The sequence below is a fragment of the Cheilinus undulatus genome, linkage group 4 (assembly GCF_018320785.1).
Source record: "Cheilinus undulatus linkage group 4, ASM1832078v1, whole genome shotgun sequence".
In the NCBI taxonomy this organism is placed as follows: domain Eukaryota; kingdom Metazoa; phylum Chordata; class Actinopteri; order Labriformes; family Labridae; genus Cheilinus; species Cheilinus undulatus.
The window spans coordinates 48,855,874-48,875,902 of record NC_054868.1 but is presented as its reverse complement, the minus strand read 5'-3'; the positions used below and the strand labels follow the sequence as shown (position 1 = coordinate 48,875,902).

Sequence of the window (20,029 nt, the reverse complement as noted above, 5' to 3'; positions counted from 1 at the left end):
ACACTGAAACATTTACTACAAATGACAAAAACCATGCACAAAAGAAGTGCATGGCATGCAGCCCAATAATTGTTTGAACACGGTGTGTGAAATTCTGCTGTCAGGCGACCCTCAACCCAAACAATAGCATGGTATGTCCAGAACACTGCCTATCTCCACCCATCTCCACTGTTTACTTCTGTTTTTAAATTAAGGAGTAACTTCATTAGGCCCATTTACCAACCACAAAACCAAAGTTTTGTTTTCGTTCATATGTAAATCACAATGAGGGAGAAATGCCTTTAAAAGAGCACTTTCATGTTTGTGATGAATGCAGTATGTGAATGCACATGTGCCCTGGCCTTGCTTCTATCATGAACATAGAAGAACACTTTTAAAGGCATCTCTCCATCATTGTGCGAAGTTTATGAAAGAAAAAAAATCCAGTTCTCCGTTTGTAATACACCTTGTTTCACACAGTGTTCATTGAACAATTCTGGTCTCAACTCGCTGAAAATGCCAAGTGTGGAGGGTTTCTATGTGGTGTGTTTGGGCGTCCTAACTCACAACTAATTGCAGCCTCCATAATGTATATTTATGTTTGTATGTGTGTGTGGGTGTGTGTGTACTTCAGTGCAGAAATTGTACATACTCATCTTTTGGCAAGATCACATTGATTTCATGATGGTTGCAAACCAAAAATGTGATTAAAATTGAAAATGGATTTCTTGCCCAGCACTTCCGAGGAGCTACTGTATGTCATCTGAATACGACAGTACTGTACTGCACATCGTCCTGTTCTTGGTGCAGACTTGGCTGGATGTTGGAATAGGGAGGTTCTGGGTGGTTGTTTGAGAAGTAAATTCTACTGTAGTGGAGATCATCCTGCTGTGCTGGTGGAGCTGGTGTGTTCTCATACAGTGAAGCAGAGTTTTGCTGATGGGGCGAAAAGACAATTACAATCACTTTAAGGCATTGTTTGTTCTTCTGTCTATAGAGCAACAGAGTTTCACATTTCCAGTTGTTACCTGTTCTGTGTTGGAAGATGTTTCTGTCTGAGGAGTATGAGTGGTGGTCTTTTTTCTGAAGAGTGAAATGAAATTATATGAAAATCAATGGGTGATGCCAGGTTAGTGTGTGATAATTTCTGGACTCTGAAACAGAGGATGGTGTTGCTCACCTTATACAACAGACAACAGCAAGAACTGTTATAACCAGAAACGCAGCCGTGGCTCCTGCAACTGCAGCTAGGATCCATGTTCCCATTTTCCTGTGGACAGTGAGAGTCTTCTCGTTGGATCTGGTGTTGTTCAGGGTGTTGACAGCACAGGAGTAGTTTCCTGCGTGTTGTATTCTGGCTACTTCTACAATCAGATGTTTGTTTTGGTTCTCTTGCGGGGTCAAAAGTTGTGTGTTCCAGTACCAAATGTAGTTTGCATCATCAGTCAGAGGACAGCTGGTGCTGCAGGTCAGTGTGACTTTTTGACCTTCTGTCACCTCTGCAGATGGACTGAATGTCACCCTTAGATCTGAAAAGAAGGATACCGTCGGTATGAAGTGTTTTAGATCATAAGGCTTGTCTGCTAGAGCTGAAACATGATCTAACCCTAACCCTAATTTTGGTTGTGTCACAATACACAATCACAGGTTGTGTGATCCATCCTGCAGGATTAAAAAAGAGGAAAGGTAATCCAGAGTTTTGGGGAGAATGGCTTTGTAGATGAACATGTACCAATGTCCAAGATGATGTGTACCTAAAGAAATCCAACTCACTTTAGAATACAAAGTACAATGGGGAGCCAGAAATCCACAGTTTGGGTATAAATCTCAGAGCTCCATGATAGACACTGTCCAACAAATGCAGAGGCATTCATGTACAAAACGTCGCTAATCAAGATTATGTAAAAAGGTATTCTCAACCATTTTCTTTTTGACCACAAAAGAGAAACAGGACTTGCCTCTGTAGTAAAAACCAAGTAAAACCTTTAGCTTTTTAGGAGCATACTGAATGTGCTCTTTAGAAGACAAACTGCTGCTATACTAAAGCTACGTATAAGCTACTCATTACATTGGCAACAGCCATTGCTATTGGCTTGCTCTACATCTAAATCCCGCCCACAGCTACTGCCTTGAAGCTTTTTGGTTCAGTCTGTTCTCAGACCAGGCAAAATCAGTTCAGATTGAAGCTTTGCATGAAAATCTGTGCTTTGTAAGTTTAAAAGAAGAATACAGTGAAAAGAATGGCTGTTTTTTTTCTTTCTTTTTTGTGATGAGCCAGAAAATAATCTGATCATTGAAAAAAAATCTGTCATCTGATCTGAACCATAAGAACTGATGACCCACCCCGTTGTGGGGAGCTGTGAGGAAGCAAGACATGTTTAAAGATGTGTAGGAGTTACCTGTAACTGTCATCCTAATTCCAGGTAGATTGGGCTTTATCCAGTTCTTTGACCTTTGTTGCAGTCTGAATCTGTATTCTGCTGAGTCATTCTTCTTCAGGTTCTTCATTTCAAGGATGTGTTGGTTCTTCATGTTGTCATAGAACTTGACTCGATCCACAGCCTCAGTCATCATCTCAGCATCCTCCACTCTACCATTCTTTAATTTATACCAATGTTTATACTTGGGCTGCTGATCTGAAGGATGCAAATATTCACTTGTAATGTTCAGTGAAGAGCCTTCAAGAGCACAGATTGTCCTGCTGACATAGTTCACTCTCCAGCAGTTGGTTTCAGCAAGACCTAAAATCAAGATTTAGGACATTTCATATTCAAAATGAGCCAGTATTTTTCATGAAATGGTAAAATGCCTCACTTTTCATTAGCATGTTGTTTATGTTCTGTTGTGAAGAAAATATGGGTTTACGAGATTTTAAAATCATTGACTTATGTTTTCATGAAATTTTAAACATTGCTCCAGCTTTTTTGGAATTGGGGCCATAGAATATATTATGTGACTGTAGTATTTTACTCCATACAGTAGGTGTGTAACGGTTTTTGTATGTGAGACCTGCTTCCCTTTCCTCTCTTATCTCTTTTAAAAAGCCTCCATATGTGAAAGCAGATAGGCTGGAATACATTACTGCTGCTAATACATTTTAAAGACTATTCAAAGACCTGAGGAAGCATAAAACACTGACATCAGCGCCCCTACCTGTGTTTGAATGAGTCTGTGATCCTTCACTTCCAAACATGAGTCAGGATTTAGCGCAAGTAATTACTGTGGTGGAATTTTATTAAAAACATAGCAACAGCACACTTTGTACATCGTAAATATGATAAATTGCTCTAAAAACAATGCATTTTAATTTGCATTTTATGCTGTATTCATTTGTATTTATTTTTTTAATGTGGAAATATTAGGTTGTTTTCCGTGTTGATTTCATTTTCCATGTTTTATTCGTTTTCGACTTTTTCTCTCTTGCTTAATTTATCACAGGCTGTACCAACTACTACTGATAGTTCTAAATAACACTAGATGGAGCAAAGGATTTATTGATTCAAATATATGTTTCAAACAAAGGCATGATCTGTGTAAACCGTTTCACCCCTACCATGCAGGCAACCGGAGTGCTACATATGGGTCACATATTATGCTAGAAAACAGCACAAAAGTTTTGGCCGGAGAAATCAACCAAATTAGATCAGTTTCTACTCACAGGTTTCAGCAGAGATCAAATCCTTGTTGCTTTTCACAGCACAGGTAAATTTGCCGCCAGTGTGAACATCAAGATAAAAACTCTGATCCCTAAAAAATGGATTGTCTTTCCCATCTCTGTACCAGCTGTAGGACGTTTCAGAGTCATTCAGAGGACAGCTGGTGTCACATGTCAGCATGACTTTGCTTCCTGCTAAAGTCTTTTGAACAGTTAATTCTGTTGGAATATGGAAGATACATTCTCAGCTGTTAACAGTGGCATTTCACAGTCTACAATAAAAGTGTGCACAGTTGAATGTACTAATAACAGACATGGTTTCATATTTACTTTAGTTTCAGTTGTGTTAAATTAATGTTAAAGATGATAATAAGTGAGGTTAACTGATATTTTAAGATAAAGAGGAATCAGATGTATGGAGTTTAAAGGTCTGTGGGTTTCAGCAAAGTTCACCTCTGGGGTATGTGATGGAGCAGGGCTCATCCACTGATGTCTGCTTATATAAGCAGGTTTTCCCTTTTGCGTAGGTCACACTAAAGCAGGTCGATGTTACAGAATCTGGACAGTAATAAAGATGCATTACTTTGGCTTGTGTATACATTATAATGCATGGTACTTAAAGTGTTGTTGTGTATCATGGCAAGATTTTAAAGGCAGTGGTGCCATCAATCCATCCGTTTTCTTTACCACTTATCCCATTTTGGGTTCGCAGGGGTGCTGGAGCCTATCCCTGCTGTCATTAGGCAAGAGGCGGGATACACCCTGGACTGGTCGCCAGTCAGACTGACATATAGAGACAGACAACCAGGCATGCTCACATTCACACCTACAGGCAATTTAGAGTCACCAATTAACCTAACGAGCATTAGGTTAATTGGTGGTGGGAGGAAGCCGGAGAACCTGGAGAGAACCCACACATGCATGGGTGTAGCCTGAGTTTCCGTTAGCCGGCAATTACCGGTCATTGGCCGGTAAAAAGGGCGGAATCCGGCAGATAAAAACATAACCGGTCAAAATGTCCAGCAGAAAACATGCAAATGACCAGATAAGTAAATACTGAATACTTGCATTTGTGTAACCTAGAAGATATGTTGTGAGAATGCGTTAATATAAACTTAGAGTTGCCTGATCTGACTACATCTACTGTCCTGCGGTGCTGGGGTTGTTTATCTCCTCAGACGGCAAGCACATGGCTAATTATGTATGCACGGTGACATCAAAGCAACCCTATCTCTCTGCGCATGCTCAGTATTCCTGGGGACTATGCAGGGAAAGTGGGAAAGTTTGACCAGAGCTTTCTCATAAAACAGAACTTTAGTCCCAGTGAGGTTTTCCTGGTTAACCAAAGGCTTAATATCATCAGCAGTATGGAGGGATTTTGAGTTAGTCATCGCTGTGAGTAATGAAGAGGCTGAAACAAAGGGAACTATATAGCTGAGCTTCTGAAACACTGATGCAGCAGCAGAGAGAGAGAGGCCTATGCCGGCTAATTATCAGAAGTAGTCTTGGATAAGCCGTTAATGAGAGGAGGACTGGACCGGGTTATCTGCTGTGGAGCTTTTGTTTTTTCGGGACTAGTCCAAATAAACCAGGATGGTTGGATTTACTGGTTTAGCAGATGCTACAGTGATATCATCAAGAGGACTGATATTAGCAACTGACGGTAAGACTCATTTTTCATTTGAAATGTAGAGTTCTAACGCAGTGTCCAGTTAACAGAGCACTGGGGAGTTATGTTTGGATGCTGGTGGAGGATGGTATTTGGCTGTTATAAGCTGCAAAGTTATGATTGTCAAGTTGCTAACAGGCTAACGGTGCTGACGTTAAGCTAACTGTTGTTGTTGATGAGTTTAGCATGGGCATATAAGTGTAACTGACTGCGTGTGTAAGGAAACGTGTGCAGCCTTTATTTTGATATTTTAAACCACTTACACAAAAGAAAATTCTAATCATGTGTCCGTAATAACAGAGTAATAATTACTCAGGTTTACTATCGGCTTGGTTTCTGTCTCGGTTTTGGGTCAGGTCTGGAAATAAAAAATGTGTCCTCAGTCCCGTTTAGCGCAGACTTGTATGTATCAATGTATCACAGAAGATCAGATTTATGTGTTTTGCTGCTGTTAATGCAGCAAAATAATGTTAAAGCAAATGTCCGGTAGTTGTTCTAAATTGCTGGCCGGAATTTTTGAGGGCTGCCGGTCATTTTGACCGGAGACAAAAAAGGCTAGCGGAAACGCTGGGTGTAGCACCAGGGGAGAAAAAGGATACTGATTCCCCGGGCCCACAGTAGAGAGGGGCCCTTGAGATGTCTGTATGGAAGCCTATTTGGGTCAAATAAAAAAGAAAAAAATGTGAAAGTACAACAGTTCTTGAAAAAAAAGGGTAATTGACTAAATGACTTTTTATCTCATAGTTTCAACTTTGTATCTTTTAATTATGATTTTTTACCTTGTAATTTTAAATTTTAATATTACAATTATGACTTTGGATTTCTTTATTTATTTCCTTACTTCCACATTTTTCTTTTTTAAGTGGTGTAAATATGCCAACAATGAAAAGTATTTTTTATTTAATCTTTCTTAATTATTAGTTTCATTATTGTATCAAAAGTGACTAAATGAATCAGCCAACAGACTGAAATTTGCATCAAATAGAGTAATATACAATTCTGGGGGGCCCCTCTCTTAAAAATGTCCAAATAGTGTGGTCCAGCACTACCAAATAATGCAAGTAAATTTAATTTAGCCACAGTAAAAAAAAAAAAATCTTATAAAATGGGAAATTATGGCTAAAAAATACATCAAAATGCATATATATATTTGTAAAAATGGTGCAATTTTTTGCTTTGCTAGCCAGGTAAGGGGAGCCCTGTGTAATATTCTACCTAGGAGCCCTAAATCCCTAGCTATGCCCCTGCACGCATGCACGGGGAGAACATGCAAACTCCCGCAGCTGTGCCAATGAAAGAAAATTCAACAATGTCTATGTGAGTTTTCCATCATCTTAAGTTTTCACTCACCCACAGAGACTTCAGGTGCTCTAAAATCCTCGTTGCCTTTGACAGCACAAGAGTATCTGACTGCTTTGTCACTGCTGACCAGCTCTTGGTACCAGGGAGACCAGTCCTCATAGAGGAACTCTCCGTTCTTGTACCAGATGTAGGCTGAAGGGCTTTCAGTCAGAGGACAGCTGGTGCCACACATCAGTGTTACCTTCTGTCCATCTGTGGCAGGAATCACCTTTACCTGCAGGACTGACATGATAATGCAAGATTGAATACAGATTGGATGCTTATAGCAGTTCATTAGTGACAGGAGTGTACCTTCAACATGGAGCTGAATATAGTTGTAAAAGCAGGCATCAGTTTGTTCAGCATTCTCCGTACAGCAGTAATTCTTTTCATCACTTTCTCTCACATCATTGATTGTCAGAGTTGGATGATTCTCTTCAGAAATGTTGTGAATGTTAATGACATGATTTCCATCTGCAGAGATGTTATTCAATTGCATCTTACTTCTATTCCATTGTAGAGTGTACCATCTCATGTTTGCCTTGTTGTTTTTGGTTGTGCAGGGGAGATTGACTGTTGAACCTTTTAGAGCACAGGTGTGTTCTGATCCCAGCACCCCTGAAAAGAAGAAACAAATTTGTACAGGTTTATTTCATTTTGGATTGAGCTTGTGTGCAAAATATGCAAACATTTTTAAATAAAAATGAGTTCTATATAATTGGCAATTTTGAGAGATGACCTTCAACTTTTATTTTTTCATATTGAATGGCAGTAAGTTATCAGATCTACTCTAATACTCTACATCAGTGATACTCAACCCGCGGCTCACGAGCCCCATGTGGCTCTTTAGTGACCAGTTGGCTCTGTTAAGGCTTACTTGAAAAAAACCCCTTTAACTAAAAACCTTTATGAAGGTAAACACTTTCATCAGTAAAGATTCATGGTAAGTCACATCAATAAATCTGCTTCCCACATGAAGACGACAGGCTTTAACTTCCAAATTTAAATGATTATTATTTTAAATCCCTATATCATTACTGTCGGATGCGCTCAATGGAGGAGCGTGTGTAAAGACAGCAGAGGAAGTCTGTAGGTGGTGCGTCTTCAGTAAGCTCATTCATTGAGGCAGAGGTCGCGTTAACCGAATATTTTCCGTCACTGACGGATGTTTTTGAAGGATGACGGAGAATTTTGAAGGCTCTCCGTCATTTTGACGGACTGGAATGATGAGGATGAGCCTGCATCTCAGCGCACACACAGACAGATGCACCTTTTCCATTTAGCACACATGGACTATCAAGGAGGTTATTTAGTCTATTTTTTTTTTTTTTTGTAACAGGTTTTTTATACAAAATTTTGTATGTGTCCAAGGTGACTGATGAATCAAAACAGTTCCCGCTGCTTCCACCTCATTTGCTCACCACCAAACCTCTCTTTACACACCAAAGTTTTCTCTTTTATCATGTGGATATCAACCATGGAAATATAACAAAGAGATGGGTGGATGATTCAGATCAGCGCCTGTTGCTTTATTCTCTCTTGCTCGCTCACCCCCGTCCTCTCTCTCTCTCTCTGTCTCTCTCTGAAACCTCACTTTAACACCTTAGTTTCCATGATATCAGTCATGGAAATCTAACAGATAAAGGCATACGTTTGTAGCCTACTCACAGGTTATAACAGAGACAGAATTAAGAAGTTGTTCTCCATCTCTCCAGCTTGTCTCAGCGCTATGACGCATGAGTGTGTGCTGTATGAAGCTCTGTGTCAGGATGGATCCAGCGGGATTTTAAAGGAGTGACAGAGAACAAAAAAAAGTCCAGTGCAACCTCTGCATTGAGGTCTGCTGTCTTATGTTCAAACTGAAGCTTCACATTTCCTCGTTTTAACTTTTTCTCCAGCCACATCCTGCTGATGCTCTCCCACACCCATATCTTATGACAGTTATGCCGATGCGCATCATCAATGAGCATAACAAACACGGATCACACATGGAGATAATGTAATATCTAATATCTAGTGAAAGTTGTCCAAACGTCGGTGTTTTATTTGATCTTTAATGCACTAATGATCATAAATATTGTCAAAAGAGCAAAATGAGGCAGGGTGAAACGATGTGTCTGGAGAGCTGCAGATGTGAGGCAGGGCTGGCTTTAGTCATTTGGAGGCCCAGGGCAAAGACCAACATGAGGCCCCTCCCCCCTTTAAAGAATTAATAATGAGTGGAAAAAATTAGAAATGATCTCTGTTAAAAATCTCAAATCCTCAATCCTACTGAGACAATCATGGTAGAGCAGGGAGGAGGAGCCGCAAGAGGTTATATAAGAGATGGGTGTGGTTATTGCCTTGCCTTTGTTCTGGAACCTGCTCTGTCCATGCTGCCACAGCACTGAAGTAAGTTTGTTTGATTAATTATCCCACTTTTTATTTTGTTTGCCAAAAAGTGCATCCTTTTAATTATGTTTGTCACTTTCACCAAAGGTGGAAGTTTGTTTTGACCACTGAAACCACAAAGAAGACCCCTATAGACCTAGAACTGTTTGTTTAATTTAAAGGACACATATGAGTGAGTAAATTTTCTACCCAAGTTTAAAGAGAACAGTTTATTTTGACACAGTGTACTAATTTGTTTAACAGGAAGTTGAAGTAATTCCTCACTCCTTGTTTAATATAATGGATGCATAAATTAATGTAAGTTAAATCCTGTTAGCTTTCATTTAATAGTGAAATGCGTGGCAATGTATTGATTTGTTCTGTTTTGTACAGAAAATCATCCATCCATTCATCCATCCTTTCATCCCTTCATCTTCAACAAATGGTTAATCTGATTTCTGGATCCTTGTGTTTGAATGTGCACACCACCTAGAGGTTCAATGGATTAGCATTTAGTGAAATACAATTGGCCTCCATTAATTCAATCTAGTGAAAGTTTTTTCATCTCTGTTATGTTAATAAAGTCACAGAACTCCAGTAAAAGCCCTAGTGTGAGATATAAATACCTAAATATCCAACCATCATTCATCATTTTCTTTGAAAAGCATCTCAGAGCTCAAACTCAGCACATTCTAATGTCTTAAAAAATCTTTTGGCCAGGTGGAACTTTCATAATGCTGTTGTTGGGCCAAAGATTGGTATCTCCAAAATGACCACTTTTCAGGGAATGAAAAGTTATAATTTATAAAATGATATAAATATAATATATATAAAAACAAATTAAGATCATGAAAAATTGAGATACAAGGTTTTAGCCTGATATCAGTGATATATAAAATAAATATATGGTCATTATCAGTGACATTGGTTCTTCTGACTCTATACAGACATTTGCATCCCATTAACCTCATAATTATCCACCAGTCCACTGTTTTATTTCATTTCAACTACAGACTAACTGATCTATTATCTATCTTACATTCCAGGTTTGGATTGTGGCTCTCGCTAAAATTTTTTCTAGACAATGTGGCTCTTTGGTAGAATAAGGCTGAACACCACTGCTCTACATGTTGTACATACCTGAGATATACACGATGAGTCCCATAAACACACATCCAGTTTCTGCTGTGATCATGGCTGCTGTAGTCCTTCAGCTTCTAACCAGAGACTAAAAAATGTTTCTATCAGTCTCCTTTCAACAGCTTGACTCATACAAGATCATCCAAATCATACGTCAGCTCTCAGACCTCATAGTCACTCGTCTCAGAATGTTCACCATGAAGAGAAAAGTGTTGCAGATGAGCATCGACAAAACAAAAAACTCCCAACTTCCTTCCTGATTTGTTATGCTTACCCTATTTCCCTTCTGTACGGTACTCACCTTTTTCTCCAAGTTTGTTTGGGCTCATTTTACTGTTCATGCTACCTCCAGTGGGCGCCACACTTCAGCATGACTACAGCAGGATGACCCTGATGAAGGCTACAAGCCGAAATGCATCGGTCTAATAAAGATGTCCTCTGCATTACAAGTGTTGCTGGAGATGTCTGTTTCCTTCAAGACCTTCTTCATCCTCCATGCAGCTTGGAAGTTGGTGAGCTTGTGCCAGAATTACCTACTTCAGCTCTACAGCAGCCCATTAAGCAGGTTAAGGTCACTTGTTTTACTCTTTTGAGACAAGTTTATATTGGTCTCAGAGGTCCCCAAAACATGCCTGTGAAGTTTGTTGCTTAAAAATGCACTCCAGTATTGGATTTTTGTATGTCTAAAAAACCCCTCTGTTTCAGCCCTGCTCAGAATGAGCTGTTTCTGTCTGTGGCTTTAAACTGTAATGAGCTGTCTGACTCCGCCCCTGTCAGAAAAAGGATTTGGCTTAATGGATGTGGCTCAGGATCACGAGAGGAGTGTTGAATTTTCTTCCAGGTGGGAAGGGCCAACTGAACCTGGGGGGCGGGGCTAACTCCTCCACATGATATCATGATGGGAAAATCTGAGGATGTCTTGGTTTAGCACACATTTTCTGAAATGTGGAGGGGGGGTGGGGTGGGGGGGCACATTTCTGATTCTTGGAGGGATTTTAGACAGGGTGGGGGCACATATTTTTGCTAGAAAAGCCTGAATAAGTGTTTTTGCTCAAATGTGACCTTTAATGGAATGAATTGATGATGCACCAGATGTGCTGTGAGCACCAATTTTAACACCTCTAAAGGGCTTGGTGGTATCCAGGTAAATTCAGCACTTATTGGTTGCTAATGGGTTGTGAATATTTGGTATTCATGACATGTGCAGCGTGTGGGATAGTGCACTGATTTATTTCATGTTAAACACCTGACTTCAGTAACTGGTAATAACTTTATTGTGCCTGGCTGAAATACAGCAGTAAAGACACAGGATGCATCCACTCCTGTGCCAAAGTCAAGTGTTTGTGTGACTGCCAGTAAGTGTGTTTATATGCAGTTAGGAAAGTTGAATTATGTTGTTAGTCTGACTCAAAATGGACTTTAAAATGCTTGAAAACATGTTAGTCTGACTTGTGTCTGTAAAACAGCCTAACAAACTGGACAATATAGTTTGAGATTAATTTAAGGCAGACATGAACATGACGTGGGATTTCAATTTTTATTGGATTTTATAGAACACATTATAATACATTCTGTTTACGTTGTACATTGCCAGCAAAAGTACACATAAAAATAGAGTTGCTGCTGCATTATTGTAGTTACAGCATTTAAAGGGCACATATTATACAAAAATCACTTTCTCATGCATTTCTAACAAACATATTGCCCCTGGCCTGTCATCAACACCCCCAAGTACCATAAAAAATCTCTTCAAGCAACTCCTTCATTTTCTTGTTCTTTTCCTCAAAATACAGTGTTTCCCATACATTCATTTATTTGTGGTGGACCGCCACAAATAAATTAGGTCCACCACAAATAGATTCTGGTGCTACATGTTCGCCCTCACTCTGTGAATGTAGCGTGTCGTTAAAACGACTATATTGCGAATATCTGAGTATAAATTATGTGGAAGTTTTGAGCCGCCATGGTGCATTTCTTGCCGGACTATTGCTGCTCCCATTGTCCCTGAATGCATCTCTCACAGCAGAGAGCTGTCTTTTTCTCTTCCACCCATCCAGAAAACTCCTGCACATGCGTTTGTTTTTTTTTTTTTTTTATATCAGTGGTGAGAGAAGCAAGGGAGAAGAAGGTAAACAGAGCAGCGTGGCGAGTTAGCGGCTAGTTAGATGCCTTTTAAGACGGAAAATGAGAATCAGCGCTGGATCTGCAGCATTGAGCATTCGTTCAGCTTTGAAAAGGAAGAAGTCAAACTCACGTGGTAATCATTGAAATACGCCACAAGATGACTGAGACAACGGCAGCAGTAACACAACACGCTGCTAAAGACATGAGCCCAGTGTTGTTGAAAAGCCAGGATTTAAAAAATCTCATAAAGACATTTAACCCAGAATACAAGATTTGCCTGGGTGCCAACATTTTGTTGAAAACTTCCTGCCAGAGTCGTACACGTCAGAGAGAAGATGGTCCAGCAGCGGGCAGATGTGATCCACTTCTCCACAACAATGGAGCCTTACAGTTCTAAACACTGACAATGAGGAGTTAAAATGTTCCCGCCTCCAGATGAGATTTTTCCCCCATGATCACACAGGAGAACTTCTTGAATAAGGTCTAAAGACGCTCTCGTGTCATGAACTTGTCAGAAACTGCTCCAGCGTTCATCAGCACAGATAATTGACTAATGTAATCACAGCTGTGAGCCTGAATGGAGGACTATATATATCGGGATATCGATTTTTGGCTTTTTTTTTTTTTTTCTCTTTTTTTTTAGGAAGCCCCATAAAATAAAATGCCCCGAGAAAAGATGCAAACTCTGCAGGAACAAAATTTAACAAAATTGTTACTCCTGTTGATTTCAGTTACCCACTTTATTTATTCAAAGATGTACTCCTTTTAAAACAGGGACAGAATATGGATTAAAGGAAATGCTGTCTATGAGAATAAGAAAATAATAAAACATTTTAAAATCTGTTTTCCATTGACTCTTAAAACACAAATTGTTTCTTTTGTAGTTTGCAGTAGGTGAATTTAGACATTTTTCATATAAACAAATCTAAATTCAAATTTCTTTGTGTTAAAATGTAAATAAAAAAATGCAGCAAGGTTTTCTTTAAAGCACATTACAAGTAATAAACACTGAAAAATTACTAAAATAAATTAAATCTACAAGAAATAACCAACTCCTCAATCTGCCATAGCTGATTGGAGTGTTTTCTCTAGCGCATTATTACTGCATGAGTGTGCATTTCACACACTTTTACAACTGTTAAGAAAAAACAAAACAAAAAACAAAGACAAAATATGTCTGCACTAGATAATTACAGCAGTCATTCACTCAGGAGCTATGTATGTTTTCATCTGAATTTGACAGTACTGTACTGCACATCTTCCTGTTCTTGATGATGACTTGGCTGGATGTTGGAGTAGAGAGGATCTGGGTGTTTGTTTGAGAAGTAAATTCTGCTGTAGAGGAGATCATCCTGCTCTTCTGCTGGAGCTGGTGTGTTCTCATACAGTGGAGCAGAGTTTTGCTGACAGGGAGAAAATACAAATAAGATCGCTACACATTACACTGCACTTACAGGCATTTGTTTGTTCTTCGGTCTATAAAGCAACGGAGTTTCACATTTCCAGCAGATACCTGTTCCATGTTGGATGGTGTTTCAGTCTGAGAAATCTGGATGAGAGACTTCTTCCTCCTGAAGAGTGAAATGAAAAAAAGTCAAAATCAGTAGGTGATGCCAGGTTAGTGTGTGAATTTAAAAACTCTGAAACAGGAGATGGTGTTCCTCACCTTATCCAGAAGATGAAAATGAGAACTATTACAATCAGAAAAGCAGCCGTGGCTCCTGCAGCTGCAGCTAGGATCCATGTTCCCATTTTCCTGTGGACAGTGAGAGTCTTCTCATTGGATCTGATGTTCAGGATGTTGACAGCACAGGTGTAGCTTCCTGCGTGTTGTATGCTGACTGCGTCTACAGTCAGATGTTTGTTTTGGTTCTCTGGCTGGGTCAGAGGTCGTCTGTTCCAGTACCAAATGTAGTTTGCATCATCAGTCAGAGGACAGCTGGTACTGCAGGTCAGTGTGACTTTTTGACCTTCTGTCACCTCTGCAGATGGACTGAATGTCACCCTTAGATCTGAAAAGAAGGACACTGTCAGTATGAAGTGTTTTAGATCATAATGCTTGAACTGATCACAACAGATTCATGTTGTTTGGAGCAGCCAACTGCTCTGTAATGGATGTGACATTAATCCAATCATCTGAGAACTTTTGAAAAGTCCTGCCCTTCTCAAACCCTTTGTTCCCAGATGAATGTGAAATATATCCCATGCATTGTTATATGATAAACAGTCTATCTGGCATATCAGGTTATCACTGTTCACCACTCAGCCTTAGTTCTCTATTTTGTTAGGGGCTGTAAGGCAGCCACACATTTTCTAATATGTTCAGAGTTACCTGTAACTATGATCTTAACTCCCGGTATGTCAGACATTCTCCATTCTTTATCATCTTGTTGCAGTCTGAATCTGTATTCTGCTGAGTCATTCTTCTTCAGGTTCTTCATTTCAAGAATGTGTCTGTTCTTGATGTTATCATGGAACTTGACTCGATCCACAGCCTCAGTCATCATCTCAGCATCCTCCACTCTACCATTCTTTAATTTATACCAATGTTTATACTTGGGCCGCTGATTGGAAGGATGCAAATATTCACTTGTAATATTCACTGAAGAGCCTTGAAGTGCACAGATTCTCCTGCTGACATAGTTCACTCTCCAACAGTTTCTTTCATAAAGACCTGAAATCAAGATTTAGGACATTTCATGAGAATCAGCATTGTCTGCACTTGATTGTGTTTGAAGGAAAATGTGTTACAGTCCTAGCTCTGACTGACAACAACATATGGAGGGAAAATAAAACATGTATGCTTGTAGATTCAGAAATCTATCATGAATGGTCAAGATTTTTTTATTTTGAAGTGCTCTGGTTTCAATTTGTAGAGTGACTTTTACTGAGCAGTCAAGTTTGATCAGCCCATGGCTCTATCTGAATAACACAGGCAAACATACTGAACATGATAAAGTGAAACTGTAGAAAATAGTTTGATTGTAGCTTGAAAAGAGTCACCAGCACACAGAAAAAGAGTCTTAACTCTGTTATCCAGGATTCTGGATTTCTACTGGCTATGGACATCTAGAGAATCTTCTCAGGAACGTTCAGCTAAAAATGTTCAGAAATAAAAAGAATTCACTGGGAGCGCAGGTGGTTTAAGGCGCTACCCATGTACGCGGGCGGCCCGGGCTCGAACCCGGCCTGTGGCCCTTTGCCCCTTTGCCCCTTGTCTCTCCCTGCTCTCTTCCCTGTTTCCAAGTCTTTCCACTGTCCTTCCTCTACCAAATAAAGGCATAAAAGGCCCAAAAATAAATAAATAAATAAAAATGAATTCACAGTAATCAAAGTCCTACATAAGGAATGTGTCCTGTCAATAAATCACTTGTTATTATCATTCAAAATTTATCTATCAGTTATGATGTTCTCGAGCTGTTTGCCTTATCAATAACTTAAATATGCCTTGCAAGATGTTTTTTTTTTATCAAAACATCAAAAATGTTTCATTCAAAGGAATCAAACAACTTAGATTGGTTTCTACTCACAGAATTCAGCTGAGATCAAATCCTCATTGCCTTTGATGGCACAGGTTAATCCTTTACCCCAGGATCTGTCATAAGCAACACTTTGTTCTGTACGAAATGTAATGTCCACCTGTCCACCTCTGTACCAGCTGTAGGAAACTGTAGACTCATTCAGAGGACAGCTGGTGTCACAGCTCAGCATGGTTGAATTTTTTTTAGAAGTCTTTTGAATGTTTAATTCTGTTGAGTTACAAAGGATACATTTTCACTGTAGATTTGTTGTAAAACTCAGATGTGCACAATTAAATGTATAGATTATGTGACTAGTTTAATATTGACTTAAGCCCCAGTTCTGTTTAATCAGTGGTTATGATGTTAGTGAAGAGGTTAAGAAATGAAACCTTGAAAAGAGGATTCAGGTCTATGATGTTTGGTCATAGTCTTTGTAGTTATCGGCAAACTCACCTCTGGGGTATGTGATGGAGCAGGGCTCATCCACTGATGTGTGCTTATATGAACACGTTTTCCCTTTCACGTAGGTCACACTAAAGCAGGTGGATGTCACAGAATCTGAAAAGAAACATTATAATCCTAATGAGTTTTACGTGCAAGTTCAAGAACATATAACTTAGCCTACAGTGGTTAATGTCAAAAAGTGTTGTGTGTCATGTTAAGATCATCAAGGCAGAAGTGTCACCAAGATTGATTTCTATAATCCACACAGTAACCAGTTCAGAACATGTAGGACACCTTTATTTTCTAGGACTTCCAGGACTTACTGAGAGTGAGAGAGAGGAAGAGAGAAAGTTGAGTGAGTGAGTGTCAGATTATTGACACTTCTCATAAAACACAACAACTCAACAAGCCAGACAACTGGCCTTAAAGATGCTGCTGACACTCTAAAAATATTGGCCTGGCAGCTAGTGAAGAAACGCTGCTGATCCATGACCTGTTTTAATCACTGCTCCCGCCCCCTCCTCCCTCTCTGCTACTCAGGGCCACAAATGATTTGCAAGTTATCATGGTGTAAATGCTGTTAAATACCTGTGCAGAGTCTCTGTGAGGAGAATACAGTATTTATGTAGTTGGATTCCTCTAAAGAGGACGAGGAGTAGTTCACGATTCAATTCAATTTCGATTCTTTAGGTTGCGATTCGATATTGATATTGATTTAAATGCTTCAGTGTCGATTCAGTAAGAAGTAGAAATACACAAATAACCTGTTGACAAATATTTAATAATTATTTTCATGCCCATGTGAACATATTTGGTAAGTCACCTCACATTTTTGAGCAATAAAACATCTGAAAAAAAAAAATTTGCACAATAATAACTTATTTGTGCATATGGAGTACAAAAGTAAAAAAAACATGACAGTTCTGTCTAAACACTGAAAAAGTAAAGTGCATGTAAACTTAAATGATATTTCTGTCCTCTTGGAAATTGTGATAAACCTCACATAACATGGTTATGGTTGGTTGTTGTTTGGTTGAGTGAGGCCTCCATCCGTACAACACACAGCGACCCCCACTGGCCAGGAGGTGAATCGATTCAGAGGATTTGCTGAGTCAATATTGAATTGGGGGGGAATATTGCGATGCATTGATTAATCGATATTTTTGCCCACCCCTACTCGGTGATGCAACCTTTTATATTTCAGTCTGTTTGTACATATTGCCAATAATGTGAAAACATCAAACATACGCTCTGCTGTTGTCGTAGTTTGGTTTTCATAGAAGAAGCATTTGTACTGTTTATTGAAAGTATGTACAGTATATACGACTGGCAGCGCTGCTGTCCAAAGATGTCACTCACCCACAGAGACTTCAGGTGCTCTAAAATCCTTGTCGCCTTTGACAGCACAGGAGTATCTGACTGCTTTGTCACTGCTGACCAGCTGTTGGTACCAGGGAGACCAGTCTTCATAGAGGAACTCTGCGTTCTTGTACCAGATGAAGGCTGAAGGGCTTTCAGTCAGAGGACAGCTGGTGCTACACATCAGTGTTACCTTCTGTCCCTCTGTGGCAGGAATCACCTTTACCTGCAGGACTGACATGATGATGTAAGACTGAATACACTAGGGATGTAATGTATTTTTGTATTTCCTGGATCCTTTTTGGTTTATGGGTCATGGTTTGGTGCACATAGTCAAATGGCAAATACGTCCGGGAGCGAGGGTTATTCTCGCTTTCCTCTTCTTTGCACTGTCACCAACTACCAATGCTAATAGATTATAAAAGCTGTGCAAAGACCTGAAGAAACAGAAATCAAAGTCTACAAGCATGTATATAAATGCTCTGTTCCAGCTCGGTTGCAATGCCCCATCTTGTGTTTGCTTCAGCTAGTCTATATTCCCTCACTGATGAACATGACCCAGGATTTCCTTAAGTATCCACTGCATCAGCGTTTTACTAACAACAGTGTCAAATCACAGTTCATAATTTATAAAAATGGCATATTGCTCTAAATACACATATTTGAATTGGCATTTTACAATGTATTTATTTTTATTGTTTCAAATAAGGAGATTAGGCTAATCATTTCTGTGTTGCTTTTTATTTTGCATATTTTCTCTCATTTTTGTCTTTAACCCCTTAATGCCTGTTGTTGCATATTTGATACATATTTTTATGATACCTCTATCTAATCAATATGCTCAATAAATTACCAACAAAAACTTATGAATACAATCTGATAAAAGATTAAAAAAAATGCCCTCAAGTTGATTATCAGTTACCAAAACACCTAATGGATGAAATGAGATACTAAAAATATATTTGTTAAATTTTATGGAAATTTGTTTTTGTTTTTTTTAAATTTCAGTAGAAAGTTAAATGAACATTTCAGTTCCAAAAAATCAGAATTTTCCGGCTATTATTTGTGTTTTCAGGCTTTAAGGGGTTAATTGCCTCAGGTTTAATACATTACAGACAGAACCAACAATCACAGATAATTCTAAATAACACTAGTAGAACATATGAGCTACACTAGTGTTAGTTTAAAGAATAATAATGATAAACTAGGGAAACCTAGAGTTATAAATCTGGGACTGTTATGTCCTTTTTTTTTTTTTATCAATGAACCGAACCTTCAGCGGACCATAACCAAAACTGAGTTACTAACCAAACTGGGACCTTTGGGAGCCGTTACATCCTTAGAATACAGCAATCTGATACTTTCAGTTATTTACCAGTGACAGCTACATACCTGTAACATGGAGCAGAATACGGTTACTCCAGCAGTTGAAAAAGTCTTTAGCTTTCTGTACACAGCAGTAATATCCTTCATCACTTTCTCTCACATTGTTGATCATTAGAGTTGGATGATTGCCGCCAGATATGTTGTATTTGTCATGATGTCCCTCTGCAAAGATCTCCTGTTTTTTTCGCCCACGTTTGTTAAGAGTGTACCATCTCATTTTTGCCTTTTTATTTTCAGTTGTGCAGGTGAGATTGACTGTTGAACCTTCTGACGCACAGATTCTGAGTGATTGTCCCAGCACGCCTGAAAAGAAGAAACAAGTTATATAATACTTGCATATTTATGGTCTGTTGTTAAAAATGAACTCTTAAAGGTTACATTTTTTCATACTGAGCATCAGTCTTACACTGAATCAAGTGATCAAATTTACTCTGCTACTTCACAAAAACAGCGGTACGTACCTGAGATACACATGAAGAGTCCCATGAACACACACCCAACTTCCATCCTGATCATGGCTGCTGTAGTTCTTCAGCTTCTAATTGGAGTATAAACTGTTCCTGTCAGCCTTTCTCAACAGCTTGATTCAAAACAAGATCAGCCTGAAGAAGTTAGAGATCATAAGCGATTAATCCGACCTCATAGACGTTCCTCTCAAAATGTGAAGCGTGGGGAGAGAAATGTAGTACCTGAGTGGTGACAAACCAAACTGAAGAAAACCCCCAACTTCCTTCCTGATTTATATGCACACAAACTCCCCTTCTAAACTCATCCCAAGTACTTGATGCAACGTTTGTTCATTTTACTCTTTATGCCACCAAACCTTTGTCTTATCCTCCAGAGGGCACTACATAACAGGGCAAGACTAGAGCAGGTAGGTAAGCAGTTTGATAAATTTATGGTGCAACAAGTAGGCAGTGGGCTCCTATTTTGAAGAGCTTTGTTGGCTCATGTATCCGTTTAGTTTCAGAAGTTAATGTTGGCTGGTGTGATGCTGTTACAGGACAATGTGACAGGAAATATGTCATTTGATCTCTTTGC

At 39.2% G+C, this 20,029-nt stretch overlaps 2 protein-coding genes across 2 annotated transcripts; both read right to left on the bottom strand.

Moving 5' to 3' along the window:
• Positions 1 to 1,155: 1,155 nt before the first annotated feature.
• LOC121507790 (B-cell receptor CD22-like) lies at positions 1,156 to 6,894 on the bottom strand. Its single transcript, XM_041784129.1, has 3 exons — positions 6,654 to 6,894; positions 2,379 to 2,720; positions 1,156 to 1,508 (listed from the first exon to the last, which is right to left on the bottom strand). The coding sequence occupies exons 1-3, from the start codon at positions 6,892 to 6,894 to the stop codon at positions 1,156 to 1,158; spliced, it is 936 nt and encodes a 311-aa protein (XP_041640063.1).
• A 6,610-nt stretch (positions 6,895 to 13,504) lies between these two features.
• Positions 13,505 to 19,548, bottom strand: LOC121507789. The gene is made up of 9 exons (XM_041784128.1): positions 19,450 to 19,548; positions 18,995 to 19,291; positions 17,603 to 17,836; positions 16,253 to 16,357; positions 15,809 to 16,027; positions 14,611 to 14,952; positions 13,945 to 14,290; positions 13,792 to 13,849; positions 13,505 to 13,681 (listed from the first exon to the last, which is right to left on the bottom strand). Exons 1-9 carry the CDS (start codon positions 19,502 to 19,504, stop codon positions 13,505 to 13,507), a joined length of 1,833 nt encoding a protein of 610 aa, XP_041640062.1. The 5' UTR covers positions 19,505 to 19,548.
• Between the last annotated feature and the right edge of the window lie 481 nt (positions 19,549 to 20,029).